General features: G+C 36.4%; 1 protein-coding gene across 1 annotated transcript in view; it reads left to right on the top strand.

Annotated features, from left to right (window-relative positions):
* Positions 1 to 25,058, top strand: part of LOC114646924 (kinase non-catalytic C-lobe domain-containing protein 1) — a 130,952-nt gene that overhangs the window by 89,620 nt on the left and 16,274 nt on the right. Inside the window, exons 13-22 of the mRNA XM_028795328.2 lie at positions 225 to 315; positions 890 to 1,049; positions 8,180 to 9,012; positions 9,697 to 9,841; positions 10,508 to 10,773; positions 10,926 to 10,985; positions 13,738 to 14,153; positions 16,364 to 16,457; positions 21,249 to 21,346; positions 23,317 to 23,531. Of these exons, the coding sequence (XP_028651161.2) occupies positions 225 to 315; positions 890 to 1,049; positions 8,180 to 9,012; positions 9,697 to 9,841; positions 10,508 to 10,773; positions 10,926 to 10,985; positions 13,738 to 14,153; positions 16,364 to 16,457; positions 21,249 to 21,346; positions 23,317 to 23,531 (2,378 nt within the window). The remainder of the gene's footprint in view (positions 1 to 224; positions 316 to 889; positions 1,050 to 8,179; positions 9,013 to 9,696; positions 9,842 to 10,507; positions 10,774 to 10,925; positions 10,986 to 13,737; positions 14,154 to 16,363; positions 16,458 to 21,248; positions 21,347 to 23,316; positions 23,532 to 25,058) is intronic.

Raw genomic sequence — 25,058 nt, forward strand, 5'->3', positions numbered from 1 at the left:
TGGTTGTTAACAGATTGTGTATCCACTTGGGTTCAGCAGTATATTATTATGGTAGTAAAAACAGCTCAGGTCATTTTTAAATACTATTACAGCCTATCCTACATGTAGCCAAACTCCTGTTAACATTTTAATTGCATCTGAATGTAATAATTTTAAGTTTTTGGTTTTTTTTTAAACCATTGTTATGGATTAATAGCCATAGATGCTATTTGTTGTACCTATAGCCATATTATGACGAGGATGTTGATGAATCAGATGATACGGTCGAAGATGAACATGCACCAAGTGCAAATGAGCCGTCTGACTGCAGAAAGGGTAAAACACTAATATATTCGTAGAAATTGTAATGTGATAATTATGCATTTAGTGTATGATATACACTGTTTGGAAATAATTGATGTACATGGTTTCAATGATGCTAGTAGTTTATTATTTAACTATGGGACTAAATTTGAATGATATTACATAGAACAAAGATAGTTTGAAAATATATACTTACGCTTACATAAATTTATATTGTTAAAAAGTTGAAACAAGGAGAAACAGAAAGTCTTCTTTTGTAATTTCACCAGTTTAAATATGTTTTAAAATTTAAAAGTGCAAATCTTTCTTCAGTCTTTAGTATACATACCATTTATTTGATTTATTGAAACAACAGTAATGCAGAGCAAAGTAAAGAAAATCCTCATGATAAAGTTTTATAGTAATTAAATACATTAACTTTATTTTATATATAATGTTGCATTAACAGTAACATTGGTTTTGCATTTACTATATAAAACATATAGATGGTTACAGTTTTTTGGCAGGCTTCTTGTTAATTGTTTTTCACCCATCTCAACAAATGTTTCCCAAATTCAGTTTTATGGGACATTCTTTTCTTTTATAGGATTTATGCCTGTTGCTGGTGAAAATAAGCTCAATGCTATTAAAGGTCCACTTCCATGTAAATATCCTGTAAACAGCTCTTGCGGTCTCCCCGATGCTTTTATGTCTCCAGCAACTCATTTTAAGCCTATCATCCTTAAACAGAATGCAGATCTACAAAGGTAACTTCATGTGCAAATCTGTTTGCATTCAGCCATTTTTCCTTTCACTTTTCCAAATTTCTTGATAGTTTCAGTCCTTAGTATTTAGAACTTCCCCAGTGTTCCCTTTTTATTGTAAAGTCCAGAGTCCACAACATAGCATACCCAACAAAACCCTTTTTTTGAAGAGATAGTACTGATAAGTATTTCTTCATTATTAAAAGTGAAATATCCATCCATCCATCCATTATCCAACCCGCTGAACCCGAACACAGGGTCACGGGGGTCTGCTGGAGCCAATCCCAGCCAACACAGGGCACAAGGCAGGAAACAATCCCGGGCAGGGTGCCAACCCACCGCAGGACACAAAGTGAAATATGAGAATTCAAAATAAAATAGTGCCTGTAAAATTGCTTAAACTTTATGTAAGTGTGGATTTAATTCAAATGCAAAATATGAAATTCAAGTAAGACTAACAACATAGTTTAAACAGTATAAATATTTTAGTTTGCAAATTTTCCCCTGAGACTGCATCAGTTTTCCTCCGGGTACTCATTTTTGTCCCACATCCCTATAAATGTGCATTTGGGGTTAATTGGTGACTCTGAAACTGTCCAAAGTGTGGGCCTGAGTGTGCGTGTGCACAGTATGTGAGAGGAACACACAGTGGAAGGGTTTTCTCTCCAGGACTGGCTCCTGTCTGTCGCAACCCTGATCTGGATTAAGCAGGTTTGAGAATGCTATTTTGTTATTGTACATAATAACAATAATAATAATACATTTTCATATAGATTCAGTGTTATTTTTCATAACAAAATAACTATAGCTAAGAAGGGTGAAATTCTAGCTATCGTCCATATACTGGCTGTCTTGTCATCTTTGTTAATCCATCTTTTTCTATGTTGGTAAAGTAATCAATTATGAACCAAAATCTTACAGAACCGAGAGGCGCTCCTCCAGAAATTAAAATCAGTGAAAACCTTGAAATAAAGACCACTTCAGTATGAGGCTGAGTACTAACTTATTGGTGAATGGAATAATATGAGTCTCGTTCTGTTTTCAGATGTAATACATAAAGAACTACACTGTTTGCTGTCATTTGACATATCTATGAAGTTTCTGTCTCTAAAGTATATTCAGTAATTAATTGTTTGGCCACTATGCATATTGGGATGAAGGCACAATATACTAAATTACACCTGCTGATTGCTATTTAATCTTTCACTCTAAAAATTGAAAATACTGGTGACTTCATTTAGTTTAGAAATGTATGGCTTTCCAATCTCTCTTCACTAGCATCCAAAATCCATATGCCTCTGTTTGTGTCCTCTTTGCCCTGTGACATTCATTCATTTTTGTGCATGTTCAAAGTAATTTGTTTAGCATCAAGAAATGCAGAAATGTAGACAGAAAGAAAATGATAGAGGAAGGAATGATACATCAAAGATATTTAACAGCTGTTGTCCTTATTTCTCCAACTGATTTCACACATTAATTGATGGCATTGATGGCACAATTCAGACACTGTTATTTCTTGGCATTGAAAGCTTTAGGCTAATTAAGGTATAGGAAGATAATAAGCAATGTAGGATTCAGAGTCCCTCATTAATAACACTTTAAAGTTTTCACATAGTTTTCTTTCAACTTTTAAAAGTATTGTACTTTTCTTAGGACTTGTTGTTTGATGCTGAGGCAGCAGTGTTTTGAATATGTTAGCTTTTTCTATACCTGCTAAATGCCATGCTTAAAGAAAATTGATGCATCATTATTAGTATTGTTGTAACTGAAACACTGAGGATAAATTTATCATGGAAAATGATAAATGATATAGCTCTTCACCATCAATAGTCATGAGTTCCCTGTACCGGTGAAGATTTCACATGTGTCCATATCTGTGTATGTTTTCTCAGGATATTCTGGTTTAATTCCCACTGTTGCCTGTAAATTAAGTGCAAGTGGGTCACTGCCCCTGCTCCCATCCTCCAGTGGGTGGTGTTGTGCAAAAATTAAATAACTAGTTATACCCTCAGTAATTTAATATATTGTTAAAATCCATCCATCCATCCATCTATTTTTCAAACCTGCTAATCCTGAGGAGGTCAGTGAGGAAGCTAGAGTCTATCCCAGCAAGCATCGGATTCAGTGTAGGAAAAAGTCCTGAACGTGGGAACAGTCCTTGAGAGGGGGGAACACACAAACAAACAAAATAATAATAATAATAACTAGCATCGCATAATTATTTATTGATGGGTGAACACTTCCTGAATGACACAGTTGTCCAAATGTGGTGGGTTTGAGGATACGACTGTGAGTGAATGAAAAGATGGGACTCTGGAGAGAGCAACATACAATTGTCCGTGACCGAAAACTGGTTTTGGCAGGTACAGGCATATCGTTTTGAAAGTTTGTCCCTGCGCCTTATTAATTGTCATTGCAAAGGCCAATCTAACAGGAAATTGTCTGCGTGTAAAAGTAAAAGGCAAATTTGAATCTGATGGGGTCAGGGATATCCAGGGAATAAGGCCAGTTTGTGAGGTAGGAGCTGCGATAGTTTACACTCCAGTACATTGCGGTGAATGCTGGTAACAGTCAGTCTAGTGCCATCACAGAGACTTCTTGCTGGCATGAGGTTTCTGAGAAGTATGATGACTGAACCTATTTTAATTTTGAGTTTATGCGGAGGCATGCCAGTGGGAGTAAGACTGTTAAGAAATTCTTCGGGGAATGAAACTTGATCTGTTGGATCGTCTGTGACGATGGAGTCAATGCTGGTGAAAGTTACTTCGTTGGTAGGGATAAGTTTCAGTACTTGTTCATTAAGGTGTAGCGAGTCTTCGTTTGTGACGCTTAATATAGCTCGCGTACTGAGTTGTTTTCCGGAGTCACAGTTGAGCAGTCGATGTCGCCATATAGTTGTTGAACGGGATCAGAAATAAAAGGAAAACAACGTGAAGGTAATGGATGTGGGAGGAGTGTTAGAGTTAGCGGGCAGGGCTATGTCGTGCATATCACATGATGCGGGAGGAGGGTTAGAGTTGGCGGGTGGGGCTCTGTCTTGCATGCGTGGACGCAGGAGGAGGTTTAGAGTTGGCAGGCAGGGCTCTGTCATGCGTATCCCATGACGCGGGAGGAGGGTTAGAGTTGGCGGGCAGAGCTGTGTCTTGCGTGCGTGCGTATCCCATGGTCGGGCGACTTGTTGGATTATATATAGAAAAGCAGCCGGAAGCAAAAAGAACAATGAAAAGTCAACATGGCTCACAGGTGCATGTGGACTGTAGCAGAGACGAAAGCGATTGAGGTGGTGTTTGGTGAGGTGCTGCGTGCTGGCACATGAGCAGGCAGTGTGCATGCCTCGAGAGCGAGGGTGTACTCGGGAGTAGGGTTAGAGTTGGCGGGCGGGGCTCTGTCATGCATATCCCATGACGCGAGAGGAGGGTTAGAGTTGGTGGGCGGGGCTCTGTCGTGCGTATCCCATGGTCTTAGAGTTGATGGGTGGGGCCCTGTGAGTTGGCGGGCGTGGCTCTGTCGTGCGTATCCCATGGTTTCTGTCTTGCATGCCATGGTCGGCTACTTAGTGAATTGTTGGTGGGCGGGGCTCTGTCTTGCATGCGTCTTGCTTGCCATGGACTTAGTGAATTATATATATAGATAATAATACATTTTATTTAAAGTGCCTTTCAAGGTACCAAAGGACACTGTACATCAATATACACAACAAACAGAAAGTGAGGTACATGCACAGAGTAAGTAAGGTGAGGCTGGACCATGAAGTGCCTTAAAAACTAAAAAGAGAAATTGTATCTTATTTGCGTAAAGGAACAGGTAGGAAATGCAATTTTAGAAGTTTAGGAGTAATATGCTCCCAAGGTTTTAAATGTGTAACCACCCTTGCCACTGATTTTTGTACATATTGTAGCTTGTTTAAGCTCCAGGTAGGAATAGCAAACAATACTGTGCTGCAATGGTCAAGTCGTGAGGTGATAAAAGCATGGATAAGCATCTCAGTTGCAGCATCAGAGAGCAATGGATGAAGCCCTGAAATTTGTTTAAAGTGGAAAAAGGCAACCTTGGTAATATTATTAATACAGTATGTGAATTAAAGGAGAGTGTAGGACCAAGAATAACAGCAAAATTTTTAACCTGTGCAGACAAAGATGTAATAAAGTCTAGAATTTTTACTGAGACATTATCTGTTTTTCTTAAACTGCATGGAGATACATGCAGTTACATACATACATTCAATAATTAAAGTCTCAGATTTGTCACTATTCAGTCAGAGAAATTTTTCAAACAACCAGTGTTTTATGTCAGCAAAACAGGTAACCAATGCAGGAGGAGGTCATGTTTACATAAGCCCTGTGTGTAAATAAATCTGTGCATAATCAGCGTAACAATGAAAGGGTAGACTGTGCAGTCTAATAATGGCACTAAGAGGAAGCATATAAATGATAAAGAGCAGAGGACCAAGAACTAATCCCTGAGGAATACCAAGGGGAGCCAAGGAACAGACCTAAACTTACAGATGGCAATAAATTGCTGTTGGTTCTTAAGGTATGATTTAAACCACGCAAGAGCATTCTCAACAATTTTTAACTCATTCTCAAGTCTAAACAAAAGAATTTCATGATGTACTGTATCAAAAGCAGCAGTAAGATCTAAAAAGGTCATTAACGTTAAAAGACCACAATTGGCTACAAATAGGAGATCATTAGTCACCCTGACAAGTACTGTCTCGGTACTGTGATTAGCCCTAAAACCAGACTGAAATTCGTCAAACAGTTCATTGGAGGCAAGATCATCTTTTTAAACACCAGCAATAGCGTGTTCTAAGATTTTACTAAGAAAGGGAAGATTTGAAATAGGTTGATAGCTTTTAAAATCCTCAGGGTCAAATCCAGTGTTTTTGAGGACAGGTGTAGTAACAACAGCTGTCTTTAGGGTGAAAGGGACCAAACTAGTACAAAGAGATGATGATAATACTGGTGATAAAAGTAAGAAGAAAAGGCAAAGCAGCCTTAACAGTCACGACAAGCTTATGGACTTCAGGATCATCCAACAATAGGAAACTAGATAAATGGCTTCCATTTAAGATATGAGGTAGACATTGTTTTGACAGAACAAATGGGCCTTTTTAAATTTCAGAATAAATCAGATCAAGCTGATTAAAAAAAGGCAGAAATTTTGCAAGTGCTCGAACAAGCAAGAGAGAGAGAGAGCGAGCGCACGCGAACGAGCAAGAGAGAGAGAGAGAGAGCGAGCTTGCGCGAACGAGCAAGAGAGAGAGAGAGAGTGCATGCGCGCGAACGAGCAAGAGAGAGAGAGAGCGAGCACGCACAAACGAGCAAGAGAGAGAGAGAGAGAGTGCGCGTGAACGAGCGAGAGAGAGAGCCCAAGCAGAAGTAAACATTACAGAAAAAATGTCCTCGTGTATGACGCGCACCTGATTTTCTAATGTTAATTTTCGGGAAAAAATGTGCGTGTGGTACACAGGTAAATACGGTATTATGCTGACCACATAGAATGCTATTAGTATAAAAATGAATTTTATCTCTGTGTAGTGATTGCTTATAGAGGGCAACTTGTTCCTTATAGCCAGTTGCATGGGCAACTAAATTTGTTTTTCTAATATACGTTCAAGCCTTCTCCCACAAGCTTTCATGTGACATAGCCCCGGAGAAAAGCAAGGTGCAGAGCGTGCAAGCACCCAGTAGGATCAATTTAGTAATGCCAGTTCATCTAATCTGCATGTCTTTGGACTGTAGGAAGAAAGTAGAGTAGTAACTGGAGGAAATCCAGGAATACACATGTAGAACATACAGACACCATGTGGAGAGCACCGAGGACATCAGCTCCAGTCTCCTTGTTTTGAGGCAACAGTGCTACCACTTTCCCACCATGCCAGCCCATATTGTTAAAATGTAGCTGATTTAACTGAGGCATCATAATAATTTTTTTTTTCAATGTTCCATGATATGCTCTATGCAGATTCTTACCTAGAGAAATAATTTTCTTTTTTATAGTGTGTGAAATTTGTTATGTGCCTGGCACTGCCAACCTGTTTTTGGTTTGCTTGGGTAGTTCCTTCTGTCCTGCTGTGTTCAAGGTATACCTTTGCTCCTGTATGCACATATGTATCCTAAACGTTTAAGTTCCACCTTGGGGCTTGAAGGCTTAATCTCTTTTAAACGACCCATTTCCATGAATCACATTGATGTCTTATGTATAATTCCATTTTATGTTTACTCGTTGAACAATTAAGTTTTGGTGTTGTGTATCTGATGTTGAGATACTCTTTAATACTGTCCATTGATGCTTGAACTGTATGACAAAATAATATTTTTGATCTCCATTTTGTGTCATTATTCAGCTGGTAGCCTAATATACTTTTCTTTCCTTATCTTCCTTACATAAAGTTTTACTGGAGGCCATCTCCTACCTTTTGCAAACTAAAACACTACTGCTACCTATCTGATCTTCTATGGCTCCTGCCATGCAATTCTAAAGATCTATTCCCAGCCACTGAATCCACCTCATACTGCTCACTTGGTAAACAACAAAGGCACTCAATTTCTCCACTTTAGTTAGATGATCCAAACCAAGATTCTTCCTGAGTATCACTGGAGACCACATGCCCTGGGTGCTCTTTAAGTGTGTGTTCATCGTTCTCGTACGCACTCTTCTGATAGTCTGTGGGTACCTTTGCTCTGTTTCTGTTTCTCTCTCTCTCTCTCTCTTTCTCTCAGCTACCCACTTATACACACACACACACACACACACACACACAGACAGTGTAGCCAAAAAACGTTCTGACTGTCGTCTGTTAACTTTGCAGAATCTCTCTGGTTGGTGCCCCACCAGAATTCTCATGCCAACATCACCACATCATCATCCCACCTCCTAAATGTACATATTGCATTGATTGCTGATTCAAAATTAGCCTTAATTGAGTTATGAGTGGGAACTGATGTCCCCTCTTCAGTTGATACTTCTGTTTAGTTTGATACTTTGAGGATGAGAGGCACGTAAATTTAGAAAATGAGTGGATGAATGCAAATTACACACAAGCAGAACAGACAGTTAATTTTGACATTGTTATACAAAATTGAAAGAATGCACCAATTTTTAATAATATGTACAATTTTTCTTTTCAGTCCCAACAATGAATATAAGAATACCAGCGCCAAACAATATGTGAAAGCTGTGAAAAAGGAAATTCAGCAAAAGAAAGGCCAAGTTCCTGTGGCTGACATTGAAAATGATGTCACTGGCAAAGGATCTGATGAAGACCAAGAAAAATTTCAGAATGATATTTCTGAAGAAATAAACACTTCTCCTGCATCATCCAAAGGAGGTCCCCAAATTTCTCCACTTTCAGCATTTTCAGATACTCAAAGAAAAAGCAATTTCAGCTCCACTTTTCCCTCTAGTTCTTCACAGTCTTTATCTATGTCAGATAACTCTTCCATTAATAATTTTTTACTTAGACAGGACCCAAAAACTGGAAATCTAACTTTATTACCTGTTCAAGTGGCAATTTCAAAAGATATGGTGGGCTTAGATTTTAATGTTGGCCATATTTCAAGTTCATTACATAAGCTTCCATTAAATGTTGAAGAAACGGATTCCGTGGATCATTCAGTTATTTCTCCCCAACCAAAGAATAATATGAGAGAAACAGATGAAAGCATACTTTGTTTAAACTTTGGGGCAAAAGAGGATATGAACAAGGAAAATGCAAACGAGTTGGCTCTTACTACTGTACACTCTGAACCAAGATTACAAATTCAAAGATTTAACTGTGCATCCACATCAGCAATAATGAAGGATCCATGTACATTGTACCACTCTGAAGAAAGCATGAAATGGCCTGCAAGTTTACATTCAAACCAAAGAAACCCTTCTTTAGAAGGGGCTGTACATCTTATAAAAGAAGAATTTGCTTTTGATGGCTATCTGGAGAATGGAGTTGAAGGTGTTGCAATGGGTAATGTTATCTTGTTACATAAATGTAAACATGCTATCCACCTTCACAAATTCATAAACACTGAACCTATGAGAGCATTGCAGATTATTTTTGTACCTGCATTGCTGGTGGATTTTCACTGTTTCAGCTTGATGGAGTGAATATTCTCCTCTTGATGGTCAAACATCTTATGCTTTATGGCATGTGGTGATGACCGTTTTTATGTTGCTTTAGTTCTTAAATTAAGCAAGCAAGACATAGTTCATACAATTCATTAGTGTTAAGTTTTACAGGAGATTTAACATGTTTAGTTATTTTCACAAGTGTCTTAGAACACTGAGTGACTAGTCAAACTTTTGAATTTGTTGGCTGACATCTTGACAGTTAAACAATGATTGAAAAAAGGTTAAAATGCTTATATTTAAAAACTTGCTACAGAATAATGGTTGGCACTGTGTGCACTAGTTAGCTTTCCAGTCTCAGTTCTACTAGAGTGGGTTTGAATCTAAAGTGGTCATTATTTGTGTACATATGCACACTCTTGCCATGTCTGTGTGGATTTTCCCTGCATACTACCATATTCCAAAGGTTTGCTTGGTAGATTAATTGTTTGATCTAATGAATGATAATAACAATGGTGTGCTTCTTTAACAGTGTTTTAATATATTTCTTAAAATTATTTACATGTACACTTTTTAATTTCAGGGCAGTATATTCTGTCATTGAAAAACCTACAGTTTCAGACTTTCTGCAGTGCAATTTCAGAAAAATTCTGTGACCTTTACTGGGATGAGAAATTACTTGAAAAACTATACACAGTAGTCAATGGGAAGTTTCCTGCAACCGACAAGTAAGTAATTCTTGATACATAATACTCTGTTTACAATATGGGAAAAAAAATAAATTTAAAACCTTCTGCATAAACAGCTCCAGTCACCTCTTTTACCAATAGCATATTTCAGAGACTTCATAAAGAAATTCTGAAAATTTTAAGACTAGGTAAGTTTGTAAGGGAAATAAATGTGGCTCTAAATTTTTTTTTATTGAGGAGTGGAAACAGGTTATTTAATAAAAGCTAATATATGGGCGTAGTATTAATGTTTGTTGTAACACAACTCTACAGTAGTGACTGCAAAATGTAATATTTCTTTCATGAATATTTGAGTGCATGATAATATAAAAATACCTGATTATATTTTAAGTGGCAGAATACATTTTATATAGTCACAGGCCCTACATTTTTTGCAAACAATATTAAATGCTTTAGGCGAGCAAATCTCTGAGGAGAAGTCTTAAGTGAATTTAACATTTCCCAAAAATTGGTGGCAATGACAAATGACCTATGAAGTTCTGCTTGTTATCAAAAATGTTAGAATATGAACATTCCATTGTAAGAGTGTCTTTGCATTTAACTTTTCAATGTTATATTATACAATGCTTAGTTTTATTCTTATTCACAAAGTAAATTTTGTTTGTTATGTTTGTGTGTGTGTGTGTGTGTTTTTTTTTTACTTAGGTCCGATTCAAAATGTTTCATAGACATTAATAATTCTGGATTTCTGCCAGTAAACATGGAGGAAATTATAGAACCAGCGGTGCAAAAAAATCAAACGAAGATTAAACATCCTTCTGAAAGTAATTCCCTTGATTGGAACAGAGTAAAAATACCCACTCCGAAGCAGCTGACAACAGAGTTTCAGTCTTTACAAGAAACAGAACACTTAAATTTATCAGAGAAAACGTCTCTTGAGAATGGAAATGAAACCGAGAATATTAGTCTAGGTAGCTGCAAAATATTTAAACTACCAATATCTAATACTTTTTTGCTTAAGTTATTATTAAGTTATTAAGAAAATATTATTATTCTGCTACTCAGTATGAGATCTTGTTGAATTAAAGGTTTTTGTCTTTGTGTTTTCTTTTTTTTTTTTTAGCGGATCTAAATGATAACATGGTGAACTGCTTAAGTGGATCTGAACTGAATAGTAAAACAGGTAAAAGGAAACCAAATATATTTTCATGAGTTATTCTATTTGAGACAAGTAATACTAATAATTACTGATGAGCATTCACTGCAGAGTTCACTTCATTGTGAGTTTGGTGAAGTTATGGAAATGTTCGGGAACTTTGCTGAACTCTGCAAAATGCACTGAAATTCAGTGGGGAAGGGGGGAACTGAACAAGTTTTGAGTGTATTGCAATGGGTCTAGAGAAGCATCTGCCATCTATGTTGGACTGATTGTTGTGGCCAGAAAAATGTTATCTGAGATGTGAGGCACCAGTACTAACCACTGCACCGCCATGTCTCAAACAACAAAAGGCACAGATAGAAGGATAACCACATGCAGATGTACTGTCTTTTTTGTTTCCAATCTATCTGTGCAGATACTTTGCACTTTTTTCTTCCATCAAGGAGTTAGAAATGCCTTGAAAATAGTAATAAATCTTTCATTTTTATTGTCCTGTCACAGTTGCTCATTCTGACTCAAGGAGGAGGTGATGAAGAGCTTCTTTAAGGCTTGTTTTGACATTTAACATCAGCACATGACTAAATATGCATGCAAAGTATCCATGCAGTGCTGTACTGTGCCTGACTGGTACAGTCCTATGTTGTCACGCTGACCTTGCAAATCATCCGGTAGTGCTTGAAAAAAAAATGTCTATCTTAGCCAGTGAATTTCTAGGAACTTATTTGGCGAAGAAGGTAGAGGTGAGGGAGGGCTTCTCTAAGGCTTTTTTGACTTGTAATAGCAGGACATGGCAAATTATACATGCAAATTATCTATGCAGTGCTGCTTGACAACTATAGTTCTCTGATGTTACACTGACCTCGCAATGCATCCTGGGGAACTTGGAAAAAAATGTCTGTCTAAGCTGGTGAATTTCCAGGAAATTATTTGGCGAAGAAGGTCACATGTGAATACAGCATAGTCACTGCAAAAAGCACTTTGAATTTTGACAATCAACACAAATAACAGTACTGTATTCTACATCTAAAAAAATAACCTATCTTCAATTCATGTAAATACGTTTCCTGTGCTGAGTCATTAGTCAATATTGAATTAAATTTAAAAAGTATTATGTCATTAGTAATGTGTTCCACAGATAACTTGCACAGAGTAACATAATAGTTCATGGGATAGCATTGGTGGTGCAGTCATCAGCATTGATGTGTCACATCTCCAGAATTCCAATTTTGAATCTCACCCAAAGTAATGTCTTTGTGGGGTAATTTATTCCACGTGTCTGTGGTTTCTTGCATAAAGAAAATCTTTCTAAATCCACTGTACAAGATCCACTGTGCTAATTCCTTTCATAATTTTAAATACTTCAGTTATATCCCCTCTTAATCTGCCATTTGCTTAAACTAAAAAAATTAAACTCCTTCAATCTCTTTTTAAATCTCATAGCTCTTAATCCTGGAGTCAGCTCAGTTACACTTTTCTGGATTTTCCTTGTGCTTATGTGTCTTTTTTGTAATATGAAGACCAAAACTGAGCACAGTAAACTAGGCAAGGCCTCACTAGTGCATTATATAACTTGAGAATAACATCCATTGACTTGTACTCCACACATTGTGATAAATAACCTAGCATGCTATTCACTTTCTGGATCACTTCTGTACACTGTCTGGATGTACATAGTGATGAGTCAACTATGACTCCTAGGTACCTTTTCATAAGGTGTACATTCATGCTTCAGATCTCTCATTATGTATTCAAAACTAACATTTTTACTTATGCTTTACATTTACTTACATTAAATTTCATCTGCCACAAATCTCCTCAAGCCTGTATGCTATCCAAATCCCCCGTAATAATATATCTCATTCTATATTATCTGCACTTTCACCTAGTTTGGTATTGTCTGCAAATTTAAGCAGCTTACTGATTAGATTCTGGAGTAGATCATTAAAATTTATTAAAAAGAACAGTGGCCTCAGCACTGATCCCTGAAGGACATCACTTTTAACATCACCTAATTCTGAAAAAGTTGCCCTTGCCATAGTGTACCCACCTACAGTGGGTGCTCTGAATTCCCATTTCTAATTTGATCACTAACCTTTCATGTGGTACCTTTTTAAAGAGTCTTCTAAAGATCAAGATAAATACCGTTATATGTACATCTCTTGTATTCTTTTGCTGCTTCCTCATAGAATTCTAACCTATTGTCTGAACATTGAATATTTGCTAATATTCCTGTTGTGCGAACATGAGCTGCTTCATCTCATCTCATCTCAGCTGCATCATTTGATGCACATTAACGTTACTAGCCTATACTTACTTGGCTCACTCTGATCATAGGGGATAATATTTGCTAACCTCCAATTTTTAGGGATTTACTCAGTGTCCAGAGATTTTTGAAAAATATGTGCCAAGGGTTTATATATGTACTCACTAGCTTCCTTAAGCACTTGAGTATAAATGTGATCTGGTCCTGTTGATTTGTTAGATTTTTCCCTATTTAATCCAAGCAACACTTTTCCCTCTACAATTTCCAAGTCAGTTAGCATTCCTTAGTAGTCCCTGCTACTTTTGGAAGATTATTAAAATATTTATTTATTTATTAAAATAAATTTAATTATGTTTTGTTTTAGAATATGCTCTCTTTCAAAACACTGTGAAATCTATTATATTATAATCACTATAGTCTAACAATGAACTGCTGACTGTCAGCTTTATAATGTGTGCATTTTTAAAATTTTGTGCTTTGAAAGATATGACTTGCATTTTATCTGAATTCTAGGAAACAATAAGGAAGAGTGTAATGACACTGACCTTTCATTATTATCAGCAAGTATACACGATGTGCTTCTGAATGATGTTTCTTCTCATGACACAAATGCAAATGAAAATTCTGAAAAAACAATACTAGTTGAAAAACAACAGGAGTTTGACTGCAACTCTCAATGTTACACTAAGGAAACATGCCAGCTCAGTCTAGATTATGCAGAAGACTCAGAAGATGGAGACTCCTTACCTTCTGACAGGACACCTGATAACATCTATTCTTCCTCATCATGCCGAATGAATACTCAGAAATGCAGTCCTGGCTGGCAAGGTGCATTTTATGGTGTGAATCATTTTGGGGTGGATGTATTGAATTACGTCAAAACTCTTGGTCAGCAAGGTAAAGAATGCCATGTCCAGACTAAAATGATAGTAAGTACATTTTGGAATTTAGTGATATTATTATTAATTATTATTATTATTTTACAGTTGGTATTTTTTTTTTGTTTTAAGTATGAATATAAAAATAGCTTATCTTCCAAATACAGATATGTGTGTGCACTGCTTCTGTATTTATTGCTTTTTAAAATATTTATATCTAATTTTCCCTTAATGTAGCAGATCAAAGAATAAAATACTGTATCTAATATAATTTAACACCTGGCTGAAGTTAAACTTTATGTGAAATAACTCATAGTTAGCAACTCATCAGTTTCACAACACTGAAAGTACAGTATATATAACACTCTTTGCTTAGAATTTTGCCAGTATTTTAAATATTTATACTTAAATTATTTTCCATTTTTAATATATTCAGAGTGATTCATCTTTTAATTTTATAAAGAAACGTTTGCCTTAAAAGTATTATTATTATTATTAATTTTATCAATATTATTATTATCATTAATAATTATTATTATTATTTATTAAAAGTAAATCAAGTAAGTGTATTCACAATTTATGGATAAATCCAGGTTTTCGAATGCAGTACATCGAGCAAAAGCATCCTCAGCTTTAAAGTGAAGTAAATACTTTAAATCGTTGTACTCTATTTATTGCATACCTGCTTCAAAGTGATAAAGGAAACAAATAACAATACTAAAATCATGTGAATTTTACTAAAACAATTGTTGCGTTGATTTCTTGTGTCGTACAAATAACCTCTTATTATCTGTCCTGTATGATCCTACACTGATTGAAACCCTTCATCTCTAATGTTTACACTAAGGGGTTAAATTTTCAATTGCCATTTTGAATAATATATACCAAATCAGCAATGTTTCTTAATTATGCTGCTATTCATTAATTATCAGAAAACACCTATAAGACATATGACTCATTTATACAGCTTATTAATGTCACAAAAATAATAAATGTATCCATTCATTAATTTTCTGTACTAGTTTCTTTTTTATCACAAATTTGAATGATTTTGAAAGCATTTGTTGTTCAGATACATCGGAATGCAAGGAGAATATGTAAACTTAACAAAGAATCTAAACTAATATTCAATGGCTTCAGCTTCTGCCTCGGTGTTGCACTAGGTGTATTCTGACTTTTGATGTATGGAAATGTGGAAGGAATCTTGGTGTGGAACTTCTTATGTATGAAAAGTATAAGAAGACATAAAAACATTTCTTCCTGTTCACTACATTTTTCCCCAAACACATATCTCTGACCTGGAGGTGATTTAAGATCATGAAACTTGAATCTGCTTAAGCAGACTTGACATGTGGAGATCAGATATTTTTCAGATATACTCTTAAGTATGTTTACACATGCCTAGGTTCCATTTTATGTGCAAATCAGAAATAATAAAACCTCAAAAGACTACAAACTGACAACCAGTTTTGTTTCATTATGGTTGTAAAATGCTTAAAAATGGCCAGCATAATTTTTTCAGTAATAGTATAAGAAGTAAACTATCAGGTAACTCTTTTCCAATTTTGTTGGTATACAGATGTCAACCTACAAAGGATACAGATGTTGGTATACAAATGATTGGTTTACACAACAGCATGAACTAATCAATATGGCAGCTGAGCTGAGTGACATGTAGTAAATAAATTAATCTTCATTTTCATTCCATTAAAATAAAAGATTGGTATTTTTTTACTGGGTAGCTTGTGTTCATGAGTAAAGAAAAATGAACAGTTTGACAATAATGTTTGTGTAAGGGTTAGTATTTCTTCCACACAACTGACCAAGGCTCAGTTTCCAAACTGGTTTGCATATTCTTCTAGTATCCATGTTTTCTGCAAGCACTCTGGTTGTTCTCCAACATTGTCATAGACTTGCATGTTAGTTTAAATGTCAGCTCTGAAATTACTCACTGTCAGCATGTGCATGAGTGTGTAATGCAGTGGACTGGCGTCTTTGCCAAAGCTAATTCCTGTCTTACATAAAATACTGGTGGAATACCCTCTGGCTCCCAGTGGCGCTAGAATGGGGAACAAATGTGTTCGGAAACTGCATGGATTTTTGTACAGCATTTTCAAGATCAACATGACTCCTCAAAAACTGTTGTAGCATTAATGCCAAGGTTTTTTTAAGATACTATGAATTTGTTTCATTCCAGGACATAATATTTTATAGTCAATATAAATTCCTTTCACAATCTGTGTGTTTAATATCATCTACAGGAGCTTCAGCAACAACTAATGATTGAGACAAAAAATTACAAAAAAACAAGAACATTCTACCAAAAATTGTTATATCAACAAAGAAAACATAAAGGTAAGGTTCAAATGAAAGCATAAGTTAGTAAGTGTGTGTATAAATGTAGTAGGGCTGGCATGTGGAATAATGCCACCTTAGGCCAAGTGCATTTTTGCTACTCCTTAAACTGCCAATTCCCTAATACACATTTCCTTACTAGGTATGAGATGATCAGAGGCGGCCTTAGGGGTGTGCAGGACATAGGGCTGACCAACCCCACGCGGGGCCGGTTATGTCAAAAGCTATTACCAGTATGTGTAGACTGTATTAACTTGCGTGCAAATTTAATTAAAATAATGTTAACATACACCGGATTTTCTCATTACAGTATTTAGCTTAATTTTTGCAAGATAACATGCGGACTTTATCAAAATATAACTGGAGAATATAACTTGACAAATCCGCTCGAACGGGACATGCAGACCTCAAAAGTGGGGCCCCCTTAGGCGCGGGACCTGGGGCAGTCACCCCACTTGCCACCCCCAAATGCTCTTGTTGGAGATGATGCTCTTTAATTCACAAATATTAGGTGTTGCCATATAGGCTTCCCAATACAGAACATCCTCTGAACAACAGACAAAAATAATAATTTACATTGAAAAAAATTTAAAACAATGAAAGAAGATTAGCTTTAAGACAATAAAACACAAAATAGGCATTAAAAATAATTCTAAAGTTTAATGTGAAACTTAATGCAAACATATTTGTCTGTTCTGCTTGTACCACACGCTTGTCTTAAAACCTTTCTTCTTTTCAAGCTAAGAGAAGGCAAGACGGTACTTTCACTAGTGTTTCAGTGGTGCCACATGGCAGGATACTGGCAGTCTGGCTGAATGTTGTCACGGAGGCCTACATGGCTTCATTCACAGCCCCATTCCTTACCAGCGGCTAGTCACCGCCCATCGCTCAAGCAAAAGGAAAGAGTTGCTAAGTGTTTAGTTTATCACAGAAAGTAATAGGAATCCCAGAGGTTAATTCTAATCATAGCATTAGAAGGAGAGGTACTTAGAGATATTTTCTTATCTTAGATACAGAATTGAAAGTGCTCAAGCTTCATTCCCGTGTGTGTGCTGCCTGCATTTTAATAGAGGCCTTGCAGAGGTGAATGTTGTGATGTAGGAATGTGCCCACATCACCTGTGATTGGTTAGAAGGTGGCACAGTGCTCTGTGATTAGTCAGAAAACTTTGCTGAGTATAAAAGGCACTTTTTGCCTGTAGGTGTTGTCTTTTATGACAGAGTCATGAAAGGTGACTGTTTAGTACAGCACGAGTTCTTACACATAAATCAAGCATAGTGGCTTCTGCCTTATTTTTTGTTTTACTGTTTTTTCTTTTTGTGCCTAAAGATAGAAATATCTCCTAGTAATAGTATGTCTTGGTATTTATATGTATTGCTTTGTGGTGCCCTTTTTGTGTTTTTGTATATACACTGATTTTTTTTTTCTTAGTAAATATTAATCACAGACCAGCAAACTAAAAAGTGCAGACTTATGAAACCTTTAACACATATCAGTTGTGACTAACACCTTAAAAATATTCGAGAAATTAACATTTTATAAAATGGCATCATCAAAATATATATGTGTACCAACTGTCAAAAACATTGGAAGGAGTAGAGAAAAAAATATAGACTACAACATAGAAATAATAATTCAACAGTAATAATAAAAATCATAATCTTTAAACTGACATAGATAGGACATTTAGACATTGCAAGTAAATTGTACTGCAACTGTAGACTTCAAATGCACTGCTGAAGACTGATTTCAAGGTATAAGCATCACTCAAATGGGCTAACATTAAAACCCACGGTTAAAACTCCACAAATCCCATCCTCTGTTGTTCAGCACGATCAATGACTTGTGGAACATACTCTTCACATTTGCTCCTACTCCTGCTATGCCAAAAGCTGCAAGATACAATTATATATAATGTATACTGTCAATAATGGTTCTGTCACCATTACTTTAAGCTACCTTTCCTTCTAGAGGTTTAAACTGATCTACCCAACCACACAATATATATGTGTAATCATTTAAGTGTGATGTCATTTTTCACTTGTAACATAGATTCAGTTTTTGCCAAAAAAAAAAAACAACAGTTCCTAAGTGTTTTCTGAAACATCACGCCTTCAACGCATAACTTTCTGGGAGTTGCCTTTGGCAGTGATGATTCTACTGCAAGCATCTTTGAGCACTTGCCATCATGTGCTGACAAATTTGCAGAGCTCCTGAGCTGTAAACAATCTGAAGCTGGCATGTAATTACAGTAATCCCTCCTCCATCACGGGGGTTGCGTTCCAGAACCCCCCGCGAAAGGTGAAAATCCGCGAAGTAGAAACCATATGTTTATATGGTTATTTTTATATTGTCATGCTTGGGTCACAGATTTGCACAGAAATACAGGAGGTTGTAGAGAGACATGAACTTTATTCAAACACTGCAAACAAACATTTGTCTCTTTTTCAAAAGTTTAAACTGTGCTCCATAATAAGACAGAGATGACAGTTCCGCCTCACAATTAAAAAAATGCAAACATATCTTCCTCTTCAAAGGAGTGCGCATCAGGAGCAGAGAATGTCAGAGAGAGAGAGAGATAAAAGCAAACAATCAGAAATCAGTAGGGCTGTTTGGGCTTTTAAGTATGCAAAGCACCGCCGGACAACGCAGCTGCTAGGAAGGGAGCAATGTAAAGGTAGCCTTTCAGCATTTTTTTAGAGGAGCGTCCGTATCGTCTAGTGGTGCGAACAGCCCCCCTGCTCACACCCCCTCCGTCAGGAGCAGAGAATGTCAGAGAGAGTGAGAGAGAGAGACAGAGAAAAACAAACAATTAAAAATCAATACGTCCCGTTCGAGCTTTTAAGTATGCGAAGCACCATGCAGGAAGCATATCGCTTGACAAACCAGCTGCAAGAAAGGGAGCAACGTGAAGATAATCTTTCAGCATTTTTAGATGAGCGTCCGTATTGTCTAGGGGTGTGAGCAGCCCCCCTGCTCACACCCCCTCCATCAGGAGCAGAGAATGTCAGAGCAAGAGAGAGAGAGAGAGAGAGAGAGAAAGGCAAACAATCAAAAATCAATACGTGCTGTTTGATCTTTTAAGTATGCGAAGCACCGTGCAGGAAGCATATCGCTTGACAAAGCAGCCACATTTAAGCCCAGCAAGGAAGAGAGCAATGTGAAGGTAATCTTTCAGTGTTTTTTGAGGAGCGGCCGTATCTTCTAGGGGTGCAAACAGCCCCCGTTCTCACAATATATTTGAGGAGTTTTATTTAATAGGTAATACGCGCTCTGGTTGGATAGCTTCTTAGCCATCTGCCAATAGCGTCCCTTGTATGAAATCAACTGGGCAAACCAACTGAGGAAGCATGTACCAGAAATTAAAAGACCCATTGTCCGCAGAAATCCGCGAACCAGCAAAAAATCCGCGATATATATTTAAATATGCTTACATATAAAATCTGCGATAGAGTGAAGCCGCGAAAGTCGAAGTGCCATATAGTGAGGGATTACTGTACTATTAAAAGTTTATAAGGTGACATCTGTTTGATAAATTAATTTTTACATTTTTTTTAGATTTAGGATAAATATCAGGAAAAATGAATGCCAAAACCATAGACTGACGTGTGGCTTTGAAATGTACATGTGCTGTTTTGATCTGGATGCTAGTAGTGTGCTGATTTACTGCAGACTGCCTTATGTCAAATTTAAAACTTTTAAAAAGAAAATATTTCTCACTATTTTTAAAGGTGGCATATAAACAAGGCACTGGAGGTGTGTGTAGTTCTTACACATCACCTAACTTCACCATATCTAACTTTTTTGATTGTTATTTTGTAGTGTTAAAAAAAGTTAAATTGGAAATTACACCCTGGCTAAAGTGCTACCTGAGGTGATCATCTTGTCGCCTCACACCAGGTGCCAGCCCTGACCACAAGTGATTATCAATCTGTGTTGCAATGGTAATGATGCATTCAGTAAGATGCAATTACATTCATTATGGAAAAATATTAAAGCAGTTCAGTGTTCCTTGACAGTATATCTTTGTACAGTGTGGAGAATCAACCTTGACACAGACACACTGAATTAAACACACAATGTCCAAAAGCACACACACTTTATTTTTCTTTTGCCTTTTACACAGTGCACAACCCACCAGCATTATTGTTCACAGTCCTTTTCTTTCCTTCTCTTTTCCTCTATTCTTTCACCGCCTCCGCTCCTCTCCCGCAAGCTCTGTCCACTGCCTCCCGACTCCAGCTCCTGAATGGAGTGAAGTAGGCCCTTTTTATAGTTCTGGTGCTCCCTGACGATTGTCCTGCCGCACTTCCTGCATGGACACCCGGAAGCACTCCGGGTGTGCCTGGATTCTCTTCCAGCAGCACTGCCCATTGTGGTAGATGTGCTGCAGTCCAGGGCTCAGAAATTGTCCAGGCGCCTCCTGGCACTGATGCAATCCAGGGGGGCTGCCCTCTTGCGTCCTGAGGGAGATATTGCCCCTCTCCCGGTCCTTCCCTTCTCCAGGCGTCTCAGTGGGGCAAGTTCCCCAGTTGTCTGCCACAATAGTGTTTAATAAATTGTGTAAATCTAAGTAAAATCAAACATGAAGAAAAAACACAATGCACTATTGTCAGAACGCAACACTGAATAATGAATACCACAGCATTCATTTTCATTAGAAGTATTTAATAAGTATGCATTTTGAAACATTTCATGAATGCTAACCTTGTTTATGTATTGTTGGTTCTGAGCTACAGAGCAAGTAATAATATTGCTGTAACAATCTAACTAAAATTGCATTTGTTAAAGGTTCAGATTCCAAGCTGATACTACCAAAACTAAAAATGGAGTTAGAAGAAATGAGATCTAAGATTGAATTTTTGAATTTATCGAAAAATTATCTTGATGTAAGTACCCCACAAAACAGATCATACTTATATTTAGTGTTGTTTATCAGCTTTGCATACAGTGATTCTTATTAGCTCTAAATTTGTAATATTTTGTTTGAATAAATTTTATACCATTATGCTTTCAATGATTTTAGAAGGCCAGTGTGTACTGGCCAGTACTCCTTTTACAAGACTGCTCATTCAGGAAGAATGTGTGACTCCAGAAAAATTGCAAAGTCAGTATCCCATGATCAGCAAATCATAGCCACATTACTGGAAAGAAGGCAGACCCCATTAATCCTCACCGTTTACGAGGTGCCTTTGAACAAAAGGAATTGACCCATGTTTTCTTTGCCTTTCGGTTCTGTACAGCATATCATTTATTTAGCTCGGTATGAAGAAAGTAAATCAGTAAGTGGGGCATTTTTCAGACAGACAGGGTAAAATAAATGTATAAATGTTAGAATAAAGGCAGATAAAGAATTGGGGACTTTTAAAAGTAGATATTAAACGGATAGAACTAACGAGTTCTTTTGGGCTGCATGGCCTGTCTCTTCTAGAGTGTTATAATTTTCTAGAGAAAAGCTAAAAGAAACCCTAAAGGACTAATTACATTTACACTTACACTTATATTTATTTGCTTAGCAGACACTTTAATCAAAAGCGACTTACAAAAGAGGTAAATAATCAAGTAGCATTAGACTAGTGCCTGTTTGTTTAGTAAGTGTAATAGGACAGGTAATAAAAGTTGATTGCCACAAGTGAAAAGATATAGTAACTCATACATTTACAATCAATAAAGCAATTACACTTAAATTGCCAAGAATATAAAGTGTCACAGTGTAAAGTTTTTTTTTCCTTTTCAATTAGAGAGATATTCACAAACAAGATGGGTCTTCATTTGCTTCTTGAATACTTTGAGGGCAGGTGGGAGGTGGGCAGCCTGTTCCACCAACTCGGAACCACACATGAAAAGAGTCTGATTTGAGACTTGATGCCACATAGAGGTGGCATCACCAGACACTGTTCCCTAGTGGACCTGAGTAGGCAAGAAGGAGCATACCACTTCCCCAGTAATTAATCGACAAACCAATTTCTCCTTTCCCTACACCTCACTTCAGTAATCAGCATGAAATCATTTAAAAAAGCTCTAAAGGTGTCATTTTGGTATCCTTTTGAGTGTACTTTGGGGCATTTTGGCAGTAATTGTAATATCTTCTTTATTTGCTGCAACATAATGGTTACACTATAAATGTACTGTATTTCCTCTCTCTCTATAGATATATATTATATACTGTATATACAGTATATATAGTAATATTACTTTGGACATTTTAAATACTATTATATATTACTACCACATTATATTTGCATTTCCTATGAAAAAAATTGCTGTAAATTCCTATTACTAAGCACCTATGCTTCTATTAACATTGAATATAAACTCAAGAATCAAACTTGGAAGTGACATCAGATAACCGCAGAGTTATTCACACATGTACCCACTCTCACTTTAATTTGTACTCACCTGCGCACATTGTGTGTCTTTGATTTGTGGGAAGAAAGAGGAAAACCCACATGTGGAGGATGAGCAGATTTCATTTGGACAAACACCCAAACGGGAATTCAGCACAGATCCTTGCAGCATTGTGGCAGCAGTGTTGTCCATTGCACTACTATCCAACTGAAATAATAAAATTAATTTTTTTGCATTTTTAAATTTTGGAGTCTTTGGAGTCTTATAAATCTTTTTGACATCATACAAAAAGCAATGTTAAAGATTTTCTGCTCTGGATTAAATGTTTTAAAAATTACCTATGCTTATAGAAATATGTATGTGACATTAATTAACATTTTAATGTTTTAAAATTGTTTTGCTATGAAATATTATCTGTTTCAGTAGGTTTATATACTTTACGTATTAACAAGTAACTGTAGTTTTCTTATGGTAAGGCATTTCTATAATTAAATTATTGTCTTCTTTGTAGATGTTGTGTTTGGAGCAGTGGGGCCTAGAGCCCACTCTTCTTACAATGTTAGCTGTTCATGGAACTGGAGATGAAGCTGCCCTGCTCAATCATTTTGAGGACACTTCATTCCTAACTTTCCACACAGTTAAAATGAGAGGAAAAGGTCATCTGAACAGTACAAAAATTCTGCAAGCAGGAACACCTCTTGGTCTAATATGCCACCTCTTTGCTAGGTAAATGTCATAAAACTTTCAAACTTTTTTTATTGTTATGTAATGTTTCAGCTATGTTCTGTATGGTGTATTATTTACTGATGATAAATACTAAATGTATTTACTTTTATCAAAAATGTCATTGTTTTTTGTGCAGTTAGTCATATTATTTGTTAACTTTATACATGTTCAAAAGATAAAATCTCTGCATTGTAATATAGATTTTGCATATTTACTTATACTAAAGATTATGTGTGACTGTACTGTATATACAATTGATCATTCATTGATTGTAAATTTGTACTTAATTTAAAATAATGATATAAAATTGTCATAAACAACGTATTTAAAGGAGTGCAGCAAAAGATGATCTACCATTGTATTAAGTTGGAAATTAAAGGTGGTTTACCAAGTTCGATAAATCTTGTACTCATCAAGTCCACTGGAGAGTTGGCTACCGCTGCTGCATTAGAGAGGAGAAAGAGGAAAGCAACATTTTGCAGAAAGCAACAGTATATTTTTACTTTGTTATTATATCGGTTGTTCAGACCTGATCCTCATTTTTGGACAACACCTGAATCCACAAAAAAAAATAAAATCTCCTACTGCCTGCAAGTATCAATGAGTACCCAACCAGATGTAGGATTTTAATATACAGTCCTTCATTATGGATCCATGTTTCCAAATTATGTTCAATACTATCAATAAAAGCTTGCATTTTATGGTCAGACCAACACCTTCGTAAAATGTCAGCATTCACAAATCAAAACAAATACAAATAAAGTGTATAAAAATGACACCCATAGCAAAAAAACTTGAGTTCAGATTTCTCATGTGTATGATAAAGTCTGTCAGCAAACGCAGTGTTTCTATGACCACACAATGGTGTTCTCAGGTCTGCATGGATTTCGTATACCTTCAGAAAAACAGAGTAAAAACAAAACAAGAACTGAGAATATGTTGAAATTTCTTCTTTTGGACACCATGCATTTACTGGGAAATTATTTTTAAAAATTCCCTGCAAAATATATCAAGATTAGCCTCCCAGATTGGCACCATAGTTTTTTTCAAACCCTTTTGGGACAGCTTAGCTATTAGCTAAACAAACAGACTTAATGGACTGAATGGTTTTCTCTTGTTTGTCAAATTTCTTAGGTTCTTATGTTTTTCTTTAGGAATCTGATATGGCCACATCACTTCCAGCCTCAACTTGTGGTCCAAGTATTTAACTCTTCCATCTGGTGAATTGTTGAAATATGTTATAGTATGTCAGAAAGCTGTGTGGAGCTTTTGGTTCTATATCAGGGTGACTGATCATTTGAAGAGGCATTTGTTTATGCTGTTTCTTTGAGTGAGCAGACCAAGATGGGTTTGGGAGCAATAAAAGCCCATTGTGAGAATTCAGGAGATCTAAACCCCCTTTTTATGTATTTTCTTTGCTGCCCACATACTCCTAATGTGAAATAGCAGTTTGTGACACATTATTAGGATTGATCCTCAGCACTATTATGAAATAGATAAATAGAAGCTGATATGGAAAAAGGGCTG

Source organism: Erpetoichthys calabaricus, chromosome 2 (genome assembly GCF_900747795.2).
Source record: "Erpetoichthys calabaricus chromosome 2, fErpCal1.3, whole genome shotgun sequence".
In the NCBI taxonomy this organism is placed as follows: domain Eukaryota; kingdom Metazoa; phylum Chordata; class Cladistia; order Polypteriformes; family Polypteridae; genus Erpetoichthys; species Erpetoichthys calabaricus.